Source organism: Stegodyphus dumicola, chromosome 8 (assembly GCF_044657685.1).
Source record: "Stegodyphus dumicola isolate Sdum_Otavi_A_Nest chromosome 8, ASM4465768v1".
Classification (NCBI taxonomy): domain Eukaryota; kingdom Metazoa; phylum Arthropoda; class Arachnida; order Araneae; family Eresidae; genus Stegodyphus; species Stegodyphus dumicola.
Window position 1 is genome coordinate 154,835,044 of NC_140775.1, and position 20,526 is coordinate 154,855,569.

The window sequence follows — 20,526 nt, forward strand, 5'->3', positions numbered from 1 at the left end:
GTGGAAGTTATATGAATTAAATTTTTTGTAATTAATTATTTTGCATTCAGTTTGTAATTTAATCTTATTGCTCCTGACTAGTATTTTTTTCCTTTTGTTCTTATTTATTTGCCTAATTTTTCAAATTAATTCGAGAAAATTTTCAGAAAATTTAATTAATACTGTAACTGAGTGATGATGGCAGTTTTCAAGATATAGCAGCCTTGCGCATCTTTGTGTAAATAGCTGAAAACCTTAAGCAAATCGTACAGAAACTACAAAATGTACTCTGTACTTAAAAGTAATATAAATTTTGAGTGTAATAATTACACCAGGTGATATTAAAAAAAAAATGAAGCTCATCAAAAGCTTGAACAAAAAGTAACCTAAAAATAAAGAATTAGTCCTTTTATTTTCTTAATTACGTTCACTCAACGCAAATGTTGCTTAATCTCGTCTTTAATTAGCACATTGTAGCAGTTAGATTAATGGACAGCATACTTACAGTCACATTCATAATTATTTTGTCTATGCTAATTTACCCATTATGTAATACTTACCAAAACTGATGTAATGGGATTCATTAATTTTAATTTTATTTAATTTAGAAATAGAATTTTAAAAAAACGTAAATCCACCAGTGACCGAATGGAATGAGGCAACCAAACACTTTTTGTTCGACTCGGATTTGGAATTACGAGGAAAGGGCTGGCTGCATGGGTGTTTTCATGCTTTATCCCAGTGGTCTGAAACTGGGCTGCATGCAGCCTTCGAAGCAGTTTTACACGGCCCGCGAATGCAATTTTCCGTTAATTAATTACCAATGTTATGGCAAGTGTTTGAAAAAATTAGGATTTTAATGACTTGGAGTGCAAAAAATTAGGATTTTAATGATTTGGAGTTCTAGTTTTACATTATTTTTTTTACCAAAAACCACCGTGAGTAATGTCTCTGAAAATTTGCAAATGGAGATAATTAATTACAGTGTAATGTAAATTTTACTAAAAAATTTAAAGGTGTAAATATAATTAATTTTATTCATACTTGTCAAAAGATAAATACCCTCAGTTACGAATTTTTTTAGTAAGAATAATCGCCTTTTTGGAGAAATACATATGTGTGATAATTTTGTGTATATGACCTTGAGGATTTGAAGATAGCGTAGACTCATAAGATGATATAACGGAGACAGACGTACCAAAAAATCTCAATATATTCATCGACATTCTTAACAAGCATAAGCATGTTCACACATCACTTTAGGTGCGACAAGCATCTTCCACACATTTGCGATATGGATCACATCATTAGACAATAGTTGAAGCTGAGGACTGAGCAACGTGGATTTGTACAGCGAGAGCAAGACAGGGAAAAAAAAAATGTTGCCCAATAATAGCAGTGGCATTTATAGAATTGAATTCGTTGTTTAAATACTGGACTTGGATTGGACAAGAGATTACCGCATTGCAGATGACATAATGGATTAGTTTTTCAAACAACGCAGTATAGATTTTAGAAAGGGGACGACGACAAATCAAAATCAGGAGTCAAAAGGAATATATATTGAACAGTGTTTTTTGAAATTGAAAGCTGATAAGTGTAATAAAGAAAGCACTAGATTGACTGATGAGCATCTACAATATCTATTAATGATAGTTACTAGCAATTTTTCTTTAAGGTAACAAACTTTATCAAAATCGAGACACCGTAAGGCTTTGTAATAAGGATTAAAGACGTTTATAATTATTTATGTACAAATGTACGTAAAATTTAATAATTAAAAGGAACAGAATAGAATTGCCGTGATTGATTTTCAAGTTTTGTCCCTATTGGGAAGTTTTCCTAATTTTTTTTTAAGTAGTGGTTAATTCAATGTATTAACATTATTTGAAATAAATGTCAGTCTCAAAATTTAATGTTTACCTGTAAATTACAAAGTGTAACCAACAAAAAATTCTTACAAAATGCCAACCTTTAGATTTCAGACAGAAGAAAAAGAATGTTCTTTTGTCATTTTATTACTGTTTATGTATGTTTTGATAAATGTGTAGTAAAGAAAACACTAGGCCGTCAGATGCGTTATCGCGCATTAGGTTCCCATGCAATTTGAGATCGCTGGCTCATCCTACTACTAGCCAGTATCCGTTAAGAAGTCTATCAGGTTCAGTGTTCCTCCTTACTTGCTTGGGGAGCATTCAATGTGATGACTCGGAACAGGGAGCTTACTAAAGCTATGTTCAATAAATGTGGGAAGTAGACAAGATACACAGGAAAGGTATACAAAACCCTTTATTTTTTCTCTCTTTACAAAGATTTCCGGACTTCGGAATACAGAGACCAACCACTCGTGGTCTGAACGTAAGAATATAAAAATATTAACTAAATTCTAACTAAACTAACTTTGGATTAATAAACAAGTGTCTACTCGAAGATTGGCCGTATATTAACAGAAAGGCCGTATGTAGTACAGAGAACTGTTAACACTACGATACGTTTAAAATTATCAAGAGGATTAAACCTCTGGCCTTTAAGGCAACCAGCAACCGAGTAAAACTGCTAAGGCAAGCGGCCTGCTTCTACTAACTCCTTCCTCTCTCTTGCTTGGCAAAAAGCCACAACTTAAGTACTTGGCGTTCGCAAGACAAATTTGCATAAATAAGTTAAAGCTTTTAATTCTGGCCGGAAGTAGAAAATAAGAAGTGATAGTAAAGATTTAAAATAAAATAAACGTTAGTAAAACTTAAGATCCTTACAAGTCTTCCGAAAAGGACACCCTTCCTAGGTCTATAGTTCTCGTTTTCGCTTTAAATAATCAATCATTTATGTCCAAAAAGCAATGTTTAAAGTAGTACGAAAAAGAAAAATGTTAAATGCATCATATTTCAAAATAATAATAGTTGCTATGTTTTCGTTAGTTATAATAGTTTCTGTGCTTGTGTGTTTTCATTGGAAAGGTTTGAAATTTTTACTGAAAATTCCTATTACTACGTAACGTGCTTATTTTTTAATACATCTTAAAGGGAATACAATAATACTATTTTTTATATTAATTGTGCTTTTAGGTTTCTGTGAAATCTGTTTTGTGCCCTGCTGTTGATTAAAATTTTGGGAATGAAGATTAATGCTAACATTCTATTTCAGTTTTTCTTTATTTATGTTTCATCATGGGTTACACATATGAAATTAAAGTTATGTACTGCATGTTATTGGAAGACTTTTTTCTTTTTTTCGGAAACATGATTTTTCGTCAACTAGTACATATGTATGAAGGATATGCTACAGTGTCAAATAGTGATAGCGATGTGATTCTTACAAACAAGAGTGCATATGTAAAAAATAACGATCTAATTCTTGCAAACAAGAGGGCATTTGAAAGAAATAGTAATGCGCTGCTTTTTCTCTGGAAAAATATTTTTAAATTGTGTACAGAAAATTTCGGTTTCAGTACTTGTAGTTAAATTGATTTTGTTATCAGAAATTCCAGTTCGTTTTGTTGTCTATATTGTCTCAAATCCATCTGTAAATTTAGTTTCAAGATGCTTCTAAAATTGAAATATTAAGTGTATTTTGTAAAGAAGTATTACTTGAAGAAATTAAGGAAAGAAATTCTTATGTATAGAAAATCATTTTTCAAAACGTGAAATTGTTGCAAATAGAAATCCCCATTTCAAATGAAAATTGCTGTAATTTCCCATATAAACGTTACTCCTCCCTTCTGATTTGTAAAGAACGATGCAGAAGCTCGAGCTTTCCTATTCCAAATATAAATAACCGTTTTTGAATTCCTAGAATACGTTAGAAAATCTATTTCTATACAATTGGTCACTTTTAAAATTATTAGTCCAAAGGGTCTTTGTACCTGAAGGACTATTGTTTTCGTTTTGCGATTTTGCGTTGAATCACTGTAAACGGCCAATCACTTTTCAAACTGTTGCCACCAAATGTTAAGAGTCCTGCATTATATTTGAAGAAATTAAATAATAAAAAATCTGCATAAATGTATGTATATTTCTCGCATTGTGATAAAACAACGGTACATAGAGCCATCGAATTTTGAATGACGTAAATACTCCTACGAATATGGGCATGTGAAGGACCAAATTTGAAATTTGGAATTTGTTTTATTATCGATTTCATATTTTGTAAAACTTAAAATTCTTGAGTAACAAACTCGACGATTCAAAAGCTAGCAATGGCAACACTCTGCGGGGGGGAGGAACCTTTTAATCTCTAGCGCGCGGAACTGTGTATCGGAAATTCTAAAGATACGCTCATTTTAAAATTATTTTGCGACATTGCTATTGAACTGAAATTTATTGTTTAAGTGCTAAGAACATGATACTTAATAAATAAAAGTAACACACAAAACGTTAAAAAAACGCCCCTTTGGACGTAATTTAAAATCTGAAACCTTTCAGATTTTTTTTTCTCGTTGTTTTGAATATCTGTTTGAAATATTGCACGTCTTTGTTCTTGGCTACGCATATACTAAATTCTTATCCTATAGTTTAAACTTGCGTGTGAAAGAGAAATTTTAAGCTTTCCTCAAGCTGCCAATTTATAATCGAATTGAGGTAGTCTTTGTTTATTTATACAGCTGGTCGTAAATTTCATTTCTCTGTTGTGTCTTTTCATTTGTCATTTGAAATAGCCTTGTAATCAAAATATATCGAAATATGGATGACATTAATCAGCTATCAGAGACTTAAAACTTGTGAAAATATTAAATTGGGCTGTAGGGAAAGTAAGAAAGGCAATGAACGAGTATTTAAATGCTGAGAAAGAGAGAAATGCCTAAACAAAATAAAGGGACGAAAATCGAGACAGTCTAAACAAGCAAAAACAGAAAAACTAGCAAGAAAACTTTAATGAGATATGTTATTCCTGCTTAATTGGGAAGAAATCGAGAAACTTTAGTGACGAAATATGAATTACATATTTTTTAATTATGTTAGGAGTTAGTAAATGAGATACGAAATAAATATCTCGGAAATCACACCAATAAAAATGCTATTGTTCAGAAATATTTTGGTAATATGAGAATAAATATCATTAAGGGCATTTTTTATCACTTATAATTATGATATTATTAAGTGTACACTTTCAGAAATTTTTGTGTGGACCTATCAGTTTTCATTACTGCATTTTTATTACAAATAATATTATGTTACACATGCAGAAATACGTGCCACCGTTAATAGCCTTGGTTAACATGACATTTTGATTTCTAAAAATTTTATCACTGTTAAAAAGTATAAAAAAACTTCGGATTTTTCTGATTCCCTTTCAGAGTTTTAAAATGGCAGCAAAATTTTATATAGAGTATGCAATTAAATTAAAAACATCAACGGAAATGTTAACTAATGTTTTCAAATAGTTGCATAGAACGTAATATAACAGACAGCGATCTTATCCAGTCAGCCCCTGCTTGCTGGGCATCCAAACTACTAGCTATTATCTGTCACTGGAGGACTTTTGGGTAAACTCCAGTATATGTGCTTCAGTGTACTACATTAAAAAATTTAAAATAATAATAATAAAAAACTTTCCTGATTTGACAAGTACGTAATAATGCGCATTATATATTTTACAATAAAATAGATGTTTTGAATATGACCGTCCCTCATTTACAGCGCAATACATGTTATGATTATCTTACAGCACTTATCTTCTCCTAATTTGAAATTGTAATCTTTCTCCATTTGTGCGGTTTTTTACGAGGCGAAACACGTTAAGTGAAAATGAAGCGGGGGGGGGGGAAGTGTACTCGACTCTCTTGCTCAGTTGTTATCATGGTTACGAGGCAAGCCGGAGGGGAAAAATGACATTGAAGTGGCTATTCAAGGACTGACAGACAACAGTGAGAGATGCTTCTAATTCATATCAAAACACATCGGGCAAGATACCTTTACTAGATTTACATCCATTTCGAGGATATGATATGTCAAGCCTTTTTGTGTACTCTTCTCTTATCGGGACCGGATTCAGAAATGTATGTATGCATCTGTGTATGGATGTATGAGTTCATATTTGCATAAACGTACACTGCACACACACACACACACACACACACAAAAAAAAAAAAAAAAAAAAAGGACAGTTTTATATCTCCCGTTCTACTGACGCACTGGGAAAACGGTGTAGCACCAGGGTGCCTGGGTCCCAGTAGAACCACAACACCCTACCCCTTGTAGAACAGATATGTTATTTCGAATACTGTCATGAGTAACTAGTATATATTTAGAATTTATATATATATAATTAAATCATGTTTTTAACATTTTTTAAATTATAGGAGTAGAAATAAGATAAGAGATAAATTAAAAGATAAATTTCTAAAAAGATTAAAGTGTGTGTCAAGTTTCAATAGACCTGAAGTGCTATTTGGGAAGGCCAAGAACGGAGGAATGGGCTGGCTATAGTCCGATGCAGAAAAAACATTCGTATAAATAATAGGCAAGGTAGTGTGAGTTTCTTGGTGCACTAATAATAATTAAACCTTAAATCTATAACACAATGTTAAGAGGTACGTATTAGATTAAGTAAGTTATACTAAGTATGGCCTTAGGCCGTTTATTATTATGGGTCATTAAAGTCGTAATCGTAAATCCTTATAACTGGGTTGTTGATATTAACAAGATTGGCATAAAAGTTCCGGGCGAGCCGGCAGTAAAAACTCTTAAGTTGTTCTATACCCAATTCTTCATGTAATTTTTGATTTCGAACGTACCAGGGCGAATTGGTAATCTGTCTTAGGACACAATTTTGTGCCTGTTGCAATTTTTTTTCTATAAAATTTACATGAATATGCCCAGACCGGGCAGGCGTAGCATAGTATGAGACGCAATACGGTTTTATAAATAAGCAACTTGCTGTCTATTGAAAGTACACTGTTTCGAGAAATTAAGAGGTGAAGTGTGACTTTACTAACTCGAAACTTATTAAGGATAGATGTTATGTGTGGGTACCATGATAGAGTTTTACTGAGGATCACCCGAAGATAAAGGACTTGCTACGTAATTATTCCTCATAAGTAAAATTTCAAATAATTCAGTAAAGGAATCCTCTCCACGGTAATCTTTAGTAAAAGTCGAAAGATTAACTCGTTGTTCTACTGAGCCGATTGACGAAATTCAAATTTCGTTGTCCATGTCTCGAAAGCGCGACTTAAGATATGTATTATATATATATATATATATATATAGCATTGTTCTAATATAGGCATTTTTGTCACAAAATCGGACTTTTTCTGAAATGTCATGCCAATTTTCTTCCATATTTCGATTCTACGACTCAAGTTATGCCAAACTGCCAAATTTTGTAATAATCGCACGAGTAGTTTTTAAAAAATTAGCTCTCAAAAGTTTAGCTCTTCAATGTTAATTCAATATGGTGTGTGTATTTATTAATATCTCTTTTTGTATTACACTTATTTGATTCCTTCTTTCACAGATCGAAATTTAGGTACATTCCAAATAACATTCACCAATTTTTTATGATTTATTTTTAAAATATGTATTTTAAAATATGTATTTTTTAAAATATGTATTTATTTTAAAAATATGTATTTTAAAAATAATTTTTATAAATTTTTCGAAAAAATTTGTATTATAACCTACAAAAATTTTAACACCATTTTAGAGTAGATGTATTTATAGGCACACCTGCAAAAAAATTAAAGTTTTTTATTCAAAATTTTCTAAGCTATAATTGAATTTGTATATTGGAGCGTTTTTAATTTGGCATCTGTTTTTTTGAGCGATAATAACGCCAAACGATAATACGCACTTTGTTAAAATTATTTGAAAGTATGAAGGATGACCTTTTTTTCTGCTCTTTACAACGAAAAAAAGAAAAGGAAAATGGGTTGCTATAAATTAAGAAGTTCGGCAAGTAAATTATTTCTGGCGAAAACTGAAAAAAAAATTTACACCAAAATAAATTTTTGAATTTCTCCGTAAATCTTGCACCAAATTTTACAAAATTTAACATTTAGGCATAATTTGAGCCGTAAAATCGAAATATGGGAGGGGAAAAAAAAAAAAAAAAAAAAAAAAAAAAAATGGCATGTCATTTCAGAAAAAGTCCGATTTTGTGTTTCGCTTTCGAGACATGAGAAGCGCAGTTTGAATTTCGTCAATCGGCACAGTAAGAATCATTAATTTAGAAATAAGGTGTGCTATATTTTATTATTTGTTCAAATCTTATTTTATATCTGCAGTAAAATGCAATGCGTCCTTGAGTGGTTCGGAATTGTTGGCTCCACCAACTGCCAGGTTACAAGAGAAAAGTTGTTTTGCTCATGATTCAGTAAACAATATGTTCTTCGATTTGTGAAATGTCAAATATAGGAATACTAATAACGCATTAATTTCTTATGTATCGCAGTTTTTTAAAACTGTATTGCAGAAAGATCTTTATCAGTTATTCTGTTGATATAATTACTATATAAAAAAATATTTTTCATATTATATAACGTACAATTTTTGGTGATGCAAAATTTAAAATGAAATAATTTAAAATATTTTTTGAAACTGTTATTATTATCGTTACGTTGTGAAATGTTTCTTCTGATTTTTTTTCTCCCACCCTTTTTTTTTTTTTATTATGAATTCAAAACGGCCAGAAGAGGGCGTAGTGGTAGCAAGTACGTGCCACTTCATCACTTTTTTAGTGCAATGTTTAATTTTAATATGAAACAAATTTAAAAACGAAATTTACTTCATAATTTGCCGCTAGAAGTAAATTTCAATGTATAAACTTGAAAATATGTATCTTCTTCGGTAGTGTTACTTTATGGCGATCTCGTACGTCTTCATGAACTACGCTTAGTAGACGAGCTTCGAACAGGTACTGTGAAAAAACCGGTTCTTCAAAACATTGGCATCTCGTTGCATAAATATATGCACCAGAATTATTTGCAGTATGTATATAATAATTTATTTATTTTCATGAATTGTATATTATCGTATAAACATGTAAGCGTGACCGCTATTGTATATGTTGTTTAGTGTAAGAAATAATATGTATTATTTGATATGTATATTCATATTAATCGTAAACCACAACATGGCCGTTCTTTTATTTTTGTTTGTTCGTTCGTTGATTTTTAACGGTAGGATATGAGTAACATTATGTATAAAATGCATTATGGGTTATTTTATATCTGCAATACTGTATTTTTCTTGATTTGCAATGCTTGATATTCTGGTAAGCTTCGGTATGTTAGCCTAAAAGTTTTTTAATTCCAAGACGCCATCTCCTCCCCCGGCTTTTCGTTCTTTCAACTGAAGCTTGGATGTATAATAACAACGATGTATTTTTAGATTATTTATTTTGAAGTTTAATATGCGTGGATAAAAACTACGTGGAAGAGATATAAATATGTTGTAATGCATCAAATATTACTACTAAAACTAAAATTCAGTCTCTACAGTTCAAAAAGCAGCATTCAGTGAAGGATTCCTGAATATGCTTAATGAGTCAACTTTTTTTTAAGGGGTTGTTAAGAATTTATCCCGCTTTTACATTAGTTAATGAATTAAGTTGTCAAATCAAATGTTTAGAAAGTCCAAAATTCATGATTCTGTACTTTAAGTATGACACTCGTTTGTAATTTTAAAATTATGATTAAATGAGCGAAATTGTTTCTTGACTTTTTTGTTATGTGTTTTAATTTTCATTTCTGTTGCATCCACTGAATTTTTAATGGTCTTTTTCAGGGATTTTTCCGACGAAGCATCCAGAAACAAATCGACTATAAATGCCTCAGAGACAAACAGTGCTTAGTTGTTCGTCTCAATCGTAACCGGTGTCAGTATTGCAGGTTTCGAAAATGCTTGGATGTTGGAATGTCCAAAGATTGTAAGTTAATCATTCCATAATATTTGTTTAAATGTTCTATAATGTTAATATTTCAATATTAGTAAATTTGAGATATCTTATGCCAGTAGGGTTTACATAATGTCAGATAAAAAACTTGTATAGTAGTAGTTTCAAATCCAATTTATTCAAAGAGATGGGGAAGCCATTTTAAAGATGTTTTTTTTTTTTTTTTTTTTTTGAAGCGATTAATCCAGGAGAATTAATTTTTAAAGCTAAGTGTAGAAGACCATGTAGCTTGTTTTAAACAACCAAGCAACTCTTCTCATTTTTACTGGTAAAAAAGTCTCGCATCACATGAGTATTTAAATAAATTATGATTGAGGAATAGTTTTTCATGAACGCTAATTCCATCTAGCTCTCAGCTCCATATTTTTTGTTTGTTATAACCTCTTATGTTTGAAGAGTTTTATTAACACAAAAGAAACACATCAGCTTTAATATTAGACAAAATTGAATTACAGCATAAATTATGTTCATAGAAATGAAACTTTGTATTTTGATAGCAGTTTTTTTAAACATATCTCAGTGTAACCCTATAGAAGCATTAATTATTTCTTAAACTTCATCAACGTATAAATTTTGAATTGCTGGAACCATTTTGTGTATCATATAGATTCCCGAGTAACTGGGGTGATATTAGGTACTAGGTTTGTCCAACTTCTTCAATGGCCAGACAGCCCAGGATGGGCCCTTGTCTTCCTCAGAATCGAATTCCAAGCTCTTCTATCGCTGGCCATAGACATCCAATTGGTTATTTTTAAAATTCTTAAGTTTGTTGCCAAACAGTCGAGCCGTCTAAGTTTAGGGCTCCCTGTTTTACGGGTGCCGAATGGTCTGGCCGAGAAGATCGTTTTAGTTACTCGATTTTCATCCATTCTGCACAGGTGTCCTGCCCATTTAATTCTCTGAATCCTTATATATTGTACTATATGTATTTCTTTCAAGGATTTATAGAGTTCAGAGTTAGTTCTTCTCCAGATATTGTTACATTTTATGCCACCAAAAATACTTCTCAAAATTTTTCTTTCAAAGACAGAAATGATACTTTTAGCTTTTTCTGTGATTGCCCAGGTCTCAGAATGTATAAGAATGAGTCTGATTAAGCTTTTGTAAATTAAAATCTTTGTTTTTCTACTAGTGATGTTAGACTTCAAGTATTTTTTTAGACCAAAAAAACATCGGTTATCATCTGCGACTCTTGGGCATTAAATCATTGAGAGTATTAACTTCTGATCCTAAATATTTAAATTTGCTAACAATTTAAAATTTGTAATTCCCAATTTCAAAATAGAATCTGCCGTTATTACCGCATGGCAGGTATTTCGTTTTATTTTGATTGAATGCTAGATGCATTTTGCTGGCTGCAGCCTCTGGAGATGTTAAAAGCCACTCTATGTGACTCGGGAGTGCGTGCGACTATGTCAATATCGTCAGCAAACACAAAAATCTGAACAGTCTTGTTAAAGATAGTTCTACGAGTATTAATGTTGGAGTCTTTTATGATTTTTTGGAGGGCAAGGTTAAAAAGCAAGCAAGCCAGTGAATCACCTTGTGTCGCAACGTGCAATGAATTGGAAATCGATCTGTCAGCACTATCCTCATCTTCAGGGCAGATTTTTTTATTTTATTCGGCTTATAATTTATTAAATGTAGTATTTCATTTCAATGTACTTCGTCTTTGATATGATTTAAATCAAATTCCTTGTCATTCTAAATGTCATGAATACACATCAAATAGTTTTCTGGTTGCAATTTTCTAATTTCGACTATGCGTAATGTATGCTTTACGCATGTGCGCATTGAAAGAAATGTTTAATAAAGTAAACAAATAAATTTTAAGCTTTTTTTGGCTGATCTTTGGAATATGGTAACAGGTAGTTTGGCGACATTTTGGTAAGGCGATAAAGGTTACTAGTTAGGACTTTAGCAGTGTACATGGATATAGTCAAGAGTGTGCACAATGCCATTTTTGTGAAATTCTGGGATGTTTTTTTAAGTGAAAATAGGTCGACGTGTACATGGATGATACCCTGTATTTGCAATTCTTAAAAACGCGGCAAGCAGTTTGCGATTCTGCACGTTCTTCCAATTTGGCACCTAATCTAAGTCAGGATTAAGCACTTCTGTTTTGTAAAAGTTCTAGCATAAGCGTAATTCGGTTAGCAGATTGTTGGAAAAAAATGTTGAGTAAAAAAAAAAAAAAAATGACGTCCAAACAAAAACTAGCAGGTTGCTATAGCAGGGCTGGTTGCCAAATTTTCGCCAAAAAAATCGCCAAGTTACCATAATCAAAAGATTAACCTTTTTTTTTTTTTTTTTTTTTTTTTTTTTGTAAATTTTGGTACCTTTTAAATCATAATTGCTCTTTATTTCATAAATTATGGTTTCATATTTTTAATTTTATAATTTCTGCATGCCATCCTACCAGATTTAAATTGATGATCTATAATCCGGAAAAACCTAATCTGGAATCTCTGAAGTCCTGGCGAGTCCGGATTAAAGACTTTGTACTGTATTTATTTTGAATTTTGATAGGATTCTGTATGACACAGATTACAATGAATGTGTTTTTACTGAGTTTATTAATTGTAGAATTAATTTACTATTTAACATACAGTTAATTTATTTTTACGATTTAGCAATTCATTTTTAATTGATGATTTAGCAACGTTTATGCATTCTAAATAGCATAAAATTAAATTTCTTATTATTGTGAATAAAAAGTGTTCCCAAGTACTTGACTTGAAATCTGCTTTGCTATCTTTATCTTGTGCATTTCCTTTCCCCCATTTGAATTTCCTATAGAAATTTTGTTTTATTCTAATAGTTTGCTACAGTAATTTTTCCATTGCTTCACACACACACACACACACACACACACACACAAAAAAAAAAAAAAAAAAAAAAAAAAAAAAACTATTATTTAGAAAAAAAAAAACCCGGTGAATCAAGAATTGAATGTACTTAGTATATGCTTGTTGTGCAGGTTTCCAGATCTTTCTCTTGCCCACCAGCGGCCGAGTGGTAAAGTCGCTGAACACTGGTAGTTCGGTTTGAGGTTCGAATCCCGCGAATGGCCTGGCTGCATGGGCGTTTTTACGGTTTTCCTTATGTGTAACATGTATATGAGCCAGTTTTCCTTAGAAAGTCCTCCACGAAGGCATCCCTCCTCTTATGCAGATAGCCCTCGAGGTTTTGCCATGATCACACACACACCAGATCTTAGTGCAATCCTTTGTAATTTTTTTAAATTGCTGACATAGATGCAAAGCTATTGTTATGAGAAATTTTTATTTTTTTTAAACTGAAATATATTGTTAATTTTTTGTATAATCATTTTAGGAATGTTATATTGGAAATCATTTTTTAAATTTTAAATTCAATGGACACAACAGAATGGCATATAAAATACCAGTAATTTCAAATTCAAAATTTTATTAATATTATCCCATTATGATCAAGAATAGTTAGATTCAGTCAGTTGGTCTCTCAGTGTTTAGTTTTTCTTAGTATATTTAATTGCATTCAAAATTAATGGAATATAAAAAAGAATTTGTGTAATTTTATGTGAAATGTACTTAAATCATTGCAGGGATATTTAAGTTTTGAGTAACATTTACTATTATTTTACTGTAGTTTTTAAGAAATTAAGTACTGGTCTTGCCTTTTAATATCTTATTTAATTCATCTTTTACAGCTGTTCGTTATGGTAGAGTGCCGAAAAGGTCTAGAGAGAAAAACGAAGATATTCAAGTGACCCAGTCTGACGTAGAGCAGCAGCCTGTGCAAAATTACAAATTCAAACAAATCATGTATGCAACAATATTATCAATATCTGAAGCTCACCTTGCTCATTGTGCCTATACAGAGGAAAAAACAAGGGGGCTTGTTAGAAAACCTGCTTTATTTGTAAGTTTTCATAATTTTTGTTCATCTCTAGTAAAAATTTCTGTTTAGTTCAATACAGTTTCCAGATATTTTTATGAAAGACACCAAAGATATCACATGTGATTTTTAAAACTGAATGAAAATTTAATTATATCCATATTGTATTGTGAATATTTAAAAATTTGTTTTAACTTTTGCCAGAGCTTTTTACTGAAAATGAATATAAATTCTGTATAAAAATGAGATTTTTACTTCCTTGTATGAAGTAAAAAGGAAGTATTGTAATCATGAAAAGTTTCAGGCAGCATATTTCAACGAAAATATCCATTTTGACCACTTTCGAATGCAATTTAACGATGTTTTCGCGTGATATCTGTTCGTAAGGACAGAATAAAAGACTCTTTTCCTCAAAAAATAAATAAATAAATAAAACTGCTTTAAAATGAATTCTGAAGAGAATTTTTCATGGCGTATGTACGTACATAGGTATCTCGCATAACTCAAAAACGAGTAGCCTCAGAAAGTTGAAATTTTGTATATAGGACTGTTATAACATGTAGATGTGCACCTCGTATTTTGGTTGCAGTCGTCTGCACCAAATTTATATGTAAATATATTTATATATATATATCCACTCTGTTACCCAGCTCAGTGATCTCAGTTTCTTTACGCTTATATGTTTGTAAATTGTGCAATTTTTGCTTTAAAAATGATTCGTTTATGTTGTTCTTATCTTCCGGTTAAGATTTTATGCCTTTAGTTTATCTGCAAGCAATATTTGTGCAATTATCAACAATTTAAAAGCTGTTAAGTGCGATTAAGCCTAATTTTTAAATAGCATGGCAGACATACGAGGTGTATTCGGAAACTAAATACCGTTTTGAAGAAAAAAAAAAATAGTAAAACAATTTTTTCGAATCCAATTTTATTTTTACACGAAAATTCATGTCTTAAACTATTTTTCAACATAGTTTCCGCCAATGATCAAACGCTTGTCATAGCGGGTGACCAGTTTTTGTATAACATCGTCAAAGAAACTTCCCTCCAGTTTCGATAACCACGACTCCACAGAATTTTTCCTGTCATCGTCAGATCCAAAGCGCTTGCCACCAAGCTCGCGCTTCATGTGCAGGAACAAGTGATAGTCGGACAGTGCCAAGTCTGGGCTGTACGGCGGGTGATCGAACTGCTCCCAATGAAACTGTCGAATTAACGATTGAGTGACACCAGCAGTATGAGGCCGAGTATTGTCATGGAGCAACACAATTGCTTTACTGAGCATTCCTCTTCGTTTGTTTTGAATGGCACGCCTTAGTTTTGTTGAATTCTCACAATATCGTGCCGCATTAATGGTTTCACCTCTGGGAAGAAATTCAGTAAGCAAAATGCCTTTCCTATCCCTGAAGACAGTGCACATGATTTTTTGTGATGACATTGTCACTTTGAACTTTTGTTTTTTCGGAGAATGAGTGTGTCTCCACTCCGTCGATTGTTGTTTCGACTCTGGTGTGAAATGACACACCCAAGTTTCATCACCTGTCACAATTTGGTTTAAAAAGTTTTCTCCCTCATCACTGTACCGCGTGAGAAATGTCAGGGCACTACCAAGTCGCTTTGTTTTGTGAACATCAGTGAGCATTTTTGGAACCCATCGGGAACACAGTTTGCGATAATTCAAGCAGTCAGACACAATTTCGAACAAAACAGTACGTGAAATTTGTGGAAATGCCTTTGAAAGAGTTGTCGTTGTGAAGCGTCTGTTCTCATGAATTGCTTCATCAACTTTCCTTACCAAATCATCGGTGACAACAGAAGGGCGACCACTCCGAGCCTCGGCGTGGACATTTGTTCGACCTGCATTAAACATTCTTACCCACTTTCTCACCATTCCATCACTTATCGCGTATTCACCGTAAACTTCCGTCACTTGACGATAAATTTCGGCCGGTTTAACATTCCTCGCGTTCAAAAATTTAATCACGGCACGAATCTCACAGTCAGCGGGAGAACTAATTATCTTAAACATTTTGAATGTGCACAGCAAACTGAAAACACAACATAGAGCAACCAAAATGGTGACAATTGAAAGTCAGTGAGCAAGAAAGATTAGTGCGCGGGATGCCTACCACAGCGCTACGACGGCATTAGAATGAAACGGTACTTAGTTTCCAAATACGCTACGTATTTGTTTACATTTGAAACAGCAGAATAATAGATTTGTTGCCAATCTAGAGAGACTAAGCTTCGCAACAACAAAGATAACACCTTCGTTTATTATTGTGAATTAAATCATGCTTAATCCTTTCTGAAATTTTTCAAGGAAATAAGTGTTTAAGATTTACTTCGTAATTTTTTATATAGGTATTTTGTTTTTTTATGTATTTTTGCCTTGTCGTGAAGTGAGAACTGAATTAATTGAATGAGAAATACTAAATCGTCTGCGAAAAACTGCTTTTGTTTTGTTTGCTTATACATCGTTCTAGATTTATTATAGTATTTGAATAGAACATGTGGCAACAATTGGTTAATTCTTCAAATGATATAAATTTTGTGCATTCTGAGATATAATATGAATGAAATATAATGCTGTTAAGTGAACCTAGTGCCAGAATGTTGCTATGGTAAACAAATATAGTGAATTTTAGAGTTCATTTATTTTATTGTGGCTTGTGCGCTATTATCGAAGTAGATTTAGTTCAATCCAATAAGTTAAAATGAAATGCAAGAAAAAGTGCGTATAATTTAATATTTTGTACAAGGCAGTCATGTGGTGTACACATCATATTTTTTTTTTTTTTAAGTGATCATGTAGTATCTGATCTACTGCTTGTAGACAGTTATTTTTTAGATGGTTGCATTAAAAGTGGTTGTTGTTATAATCATTTCTTTTCCTGCATTTTTGAATTTTAAAACAGTGTTTTAGTGTCATTATTTAAGAAATAAATGTATAACTAAAAGTGTTAGATTGCAAACTAACATGATTATCAATTTTTTTAATTTTATTTTTTGAATCATTCATTAGCATTCTTATGTAATTATCAATTAAGAATAAAGTTAAAAAAATATTCGTTTAATATTATCATTATAAAGGAAATTTTAAGTGAGCTTTTTTTGTATATGAAAAGAAGTTTCATGTAAAACAGCGTATTGCTTTTTTCATAACTAAAGGCTGGCATGCTTTTGATGTCTTTCTTAAGTTCTAGGAAATGATTACTTTTAATAATATGCTAGTTTTATGAAAGATGCATTTTTACTTTTTCTAAAATAACAGTAGTCTCCTAATAATATATCAGTTGTTTTTCCAAGTGGTTCTTGGATTGTTGCCTGATGATGGAAAACACTCAAAAGAAAGTTTTGCTTTCTGATGTAGTGAATCTTGAAGCTAATATTTAAGGGCAAAGATAAAATTTTAATGCTGATTCATTTGTAGAAAACTTATCCCTAATATCATAAACAGATTCTTCTAATAAAGATATAACAGATCTAATCCCAGATTATAGGGCACTGAAATATGTAAGCAAGCTGTTGCATCATATGAATTCACAAAGTTTAATTTAATGAGATCATAGCTTTATGTGTCGCATTGTATGATTAAAAAAACAGTATGATCTAGAAGGGGATAACCAGACTTTTGACAAAAGAGTAAACTGTCAACGTTCATTTTATTATTTTTTAGTTAAATCAGTTTAAACAGTATATTATGTATTATTTATTAGCAGTAGTTAAATTCTTATAATATCTATACTTAAATTACAGTTTTGCAGAGATATTTTTGATTATCTAAGTTTTTAAAAATCTGCATTAACCCTCTGAGCGGCACAGGATTTTAGATCTGTCGTAAAGACTGCTATTTAAACAGCATTTATAAATTGAATTTGTATAATTACTTATTTTAGTCTGTATTTTTATAAACTTAAAATCATTAAGATAATATTTAAATTATTAAATATTAAATTATTAAATATATAAATATTAAATTATTAAAGTAAGTAAGAAAGCAAAATATCTTAAATTATAAGCTAATATATGCCAAGTAACAAAAACTTCTGATGACCCCATAAAACCGGTCATAATGCTCAGAGGGTTAATTGGCATGGACGATAAGAGTTCAGAGTATTTCAGTACAATACCATAACATTGCAGCATCTAAACATACATATATAAATCTTTATAAATAGTAGCCAAAGGTTTTTAAAAATTGCACAATAAAATTTAGTATTTAATTGGTTGACAGACAGTGTCATCTTGCATCTTGTGTACAGGATAAATCGATGTCTGCATTACGGCTGGCGGAAGTTCTTTGAGCAATTTCTTTGAGAATGTAAGTCAATTACATTCCTGTTAAAAAGTGTTTATTGAAGTATCTGCTGTCATTCTTGTGTTAATTCTTTAAATATGAGAGAAAAAACTACCTTGGTAAAAATCAAAGAATTGCACAAACTCTGTATCAGTGTACACATTAATCTATTTTCACTTAAAAAATCATCAGAGAATTGCACAAACTTGGCATTGCGCACTCCATTGACTTTGTCCATGTACACATCAATCTGTTTTCACTTAAAAAGGTCAAAGGAGCAGCCAACAAAAAATATGTTATCTCACTAAACTACATTTTAAATCAAGCAGTATAAAGAAAGAAATTCATCTTAGCAACTACACAAAGGAAATAGCCACTTACATTATTTAGAAATTTCCCTGTCTTTGGTCAAACAAAATTGCTTAACAGCATCCAAAAACTTGCTAAAATTATCTGAACTAGAATCTGTATACTGGCGTCACCACATAAATTCACAAAGTTAAGAGTAAAAAATATCCTCCGTAGTGTCAGTATTCTCCGACATTCGACCATACATATTTCCTTCCAATAAATAGGAAACTGATAATGGCTATTAAGTAAACCTTCATTTACACACCAGTAAATTAATGCTCTTTTCCCCTTTAGTTCCAAATCGTACAGAAACTTCAAATAATCTTACCGCATTCAGCCATTTTACCATCTAAACCTCAAAACAGCAACGCACTTCCTAACCAGCACACACCACAAGCCCTTACAAATCTTTTTCCATCGTTCAAATTCACCAAAAACACGCAACCAATTAGTCATAATATGGTTTCCGCAACATTCAACTACTCAGATTACCACAAATGAAACAACAACTTGCCAGTAAATGAAACAACGAGTTCATGATAATACAAGAAAAAACCCTTAAATCTACTCTAACTAACTACCTTTTAACTTCTCACCGCATGCGTTCTGACCATACATTCTATGACGAATATTGCTTGTATAACTGCCTTCTGTTACCCTCTAAAGTTTTGTCCACTTGTCCAGATTCACCCTGTATATAGTATGTTGTAATGAGGTAAATCATAATTGTGATTTTAATTCATTATGATATAAATGAACAGAATTTTAATATTTTTAGACAGAAAGCTTAATTAAATACACGTTAAAAACTAAGCAACTAAAATTAGCACCTTTCCTCCCTCATGTTTTATTTTGGACTAATACTGCAGTCCAGCAAATATTGATTTGCTGTTCTTTATCAAAGATATGATTATACTTATTTCTATAGATCAGTAGAACGAATCATCCATTAACCAATAAGTATCTTAAATTCTTTACATGCGTACATTTTGCGCATATCTGTTCAGAGCAGTTAGTTCATTGTAATTTTTTTTCCTTTTTTTCAGAGTATGACAGAGTATCAACATAATGCTGTTGATAGTCAAGGTGGAGTTGGCAGTTTAGAATTACAAAAAATTATCATGTGGCAACAATTTGCTGCTCTGCTTACACCTTCCATTCAGCAAATAGTAGAGTTTGCTAAACGCATCCCAGGTTTCCAAGACTTCATACAAGATGACAAGCTATTATGCATTAAATTAGGTTTTTTTGAAGTTTGGCTAGTGCATGCAGCACGTCTTATCAATCCCATCGATGGCACTGTAACATTCAGTGACGGCAGCTACATATCAAAACAGCAAATGGAGATCATGTTTGATGTAAGTATTTTTTGTTTCATTATGTTACAATTACTTTTCATTCTTGGGAAATATTTTATTTCAGATTCATCCTTTCAGAAGCCTCAAATTTTCATTTTCTTAGGAACTTGGATAATGGGCAAAATTTCTTTGTGGTTTCTTGGCAAACTTTGACTTCATACATTCTGTGTCTTGTATATTTTTACATTAGTATCATTAATGTGGTAGTCACACTAGCAAAAGGTTACTTCTGTTAACAAGATACTGGCATACCAGGCATAAATAACTTGTAATAACAGTGATGTATTATGTAATACATATATAATGTTAAATGCATGTAGTGCCTTTTAGTATGCACAGAGTTCTTTCTCATGTACACCGCGATCTGTTTTCTCTTAAATCAAAGAATTGGATAGTTCAGCATCCTGCAAAGTCTTAGCTTTGGTCACGTTAAAAATTGTGCAGCTGTTCATAATGCAATATAAACAGGCTACCACATCTAACATCTGGTGTCCCATTAACTGAAAAGTTTCGGGAATAAACCACAGCTGATTGTGGAAGGGTGACCTTTTTTTTTTTTTTTTCCATGCCTAAAGTATAAATTTCTGTTTTTCAAAGTTTCAATAGTCATAAGCACTTAAGTAGCCAACCGTTATCTAGCTAAATATTAGATATACAATCAAAGTAAAACCTTGAATGTTTTCAAGTTTCTTTGTCAGGTGTGTCATTTTCTCTAATATGGTTATTGTGATGACTGGCTCCTTGGTGATGATGTTTGAAAGAAACAGA

At 31.7% G+C, this 20,526-nt stretch overlaps 1 protein-coding gene and 1 non-coding gene across 2 annotated transcripts in view; one reads left to right on the plus strand and one right to left on the minus strand.

Annotated features, from left to right (window-relative positions):
- The window catches only part of LOC118183870 (ecdysone-induced protein 78C-like), a 184,343-nt gene that overhangs the window by 142,964 nt on the left and 20,853 nt on the right, over positions 1–20,526 (plus strand). Inside the window, exons 3-5 of the mRNA XM_085822617.1 lie at positions 9,702–9,843; positions 13,562–13,773; positions 19,447–19,758. Of these exons, the coding sequence (XP_085678743.1) occupies positions 9,702–9,843; positions 13,562–13,773; positions 19,447–19,758 (666 nt within the window). The remainder of the gene's footprint in view (positions 1–9,701; positions 9,844–13,561; positions 13,774–19,446; positions 19,759–20,526) is intronic.
- Positions 6,992–7,112, minus strand: LOC118183871 (U5 spliceosomal RNA). Its single transcript, XR_004757308.1, has one exon. It is a non-coding gene; the product is annotated as a U5 spliceosomal RNA (small nuclear RNA).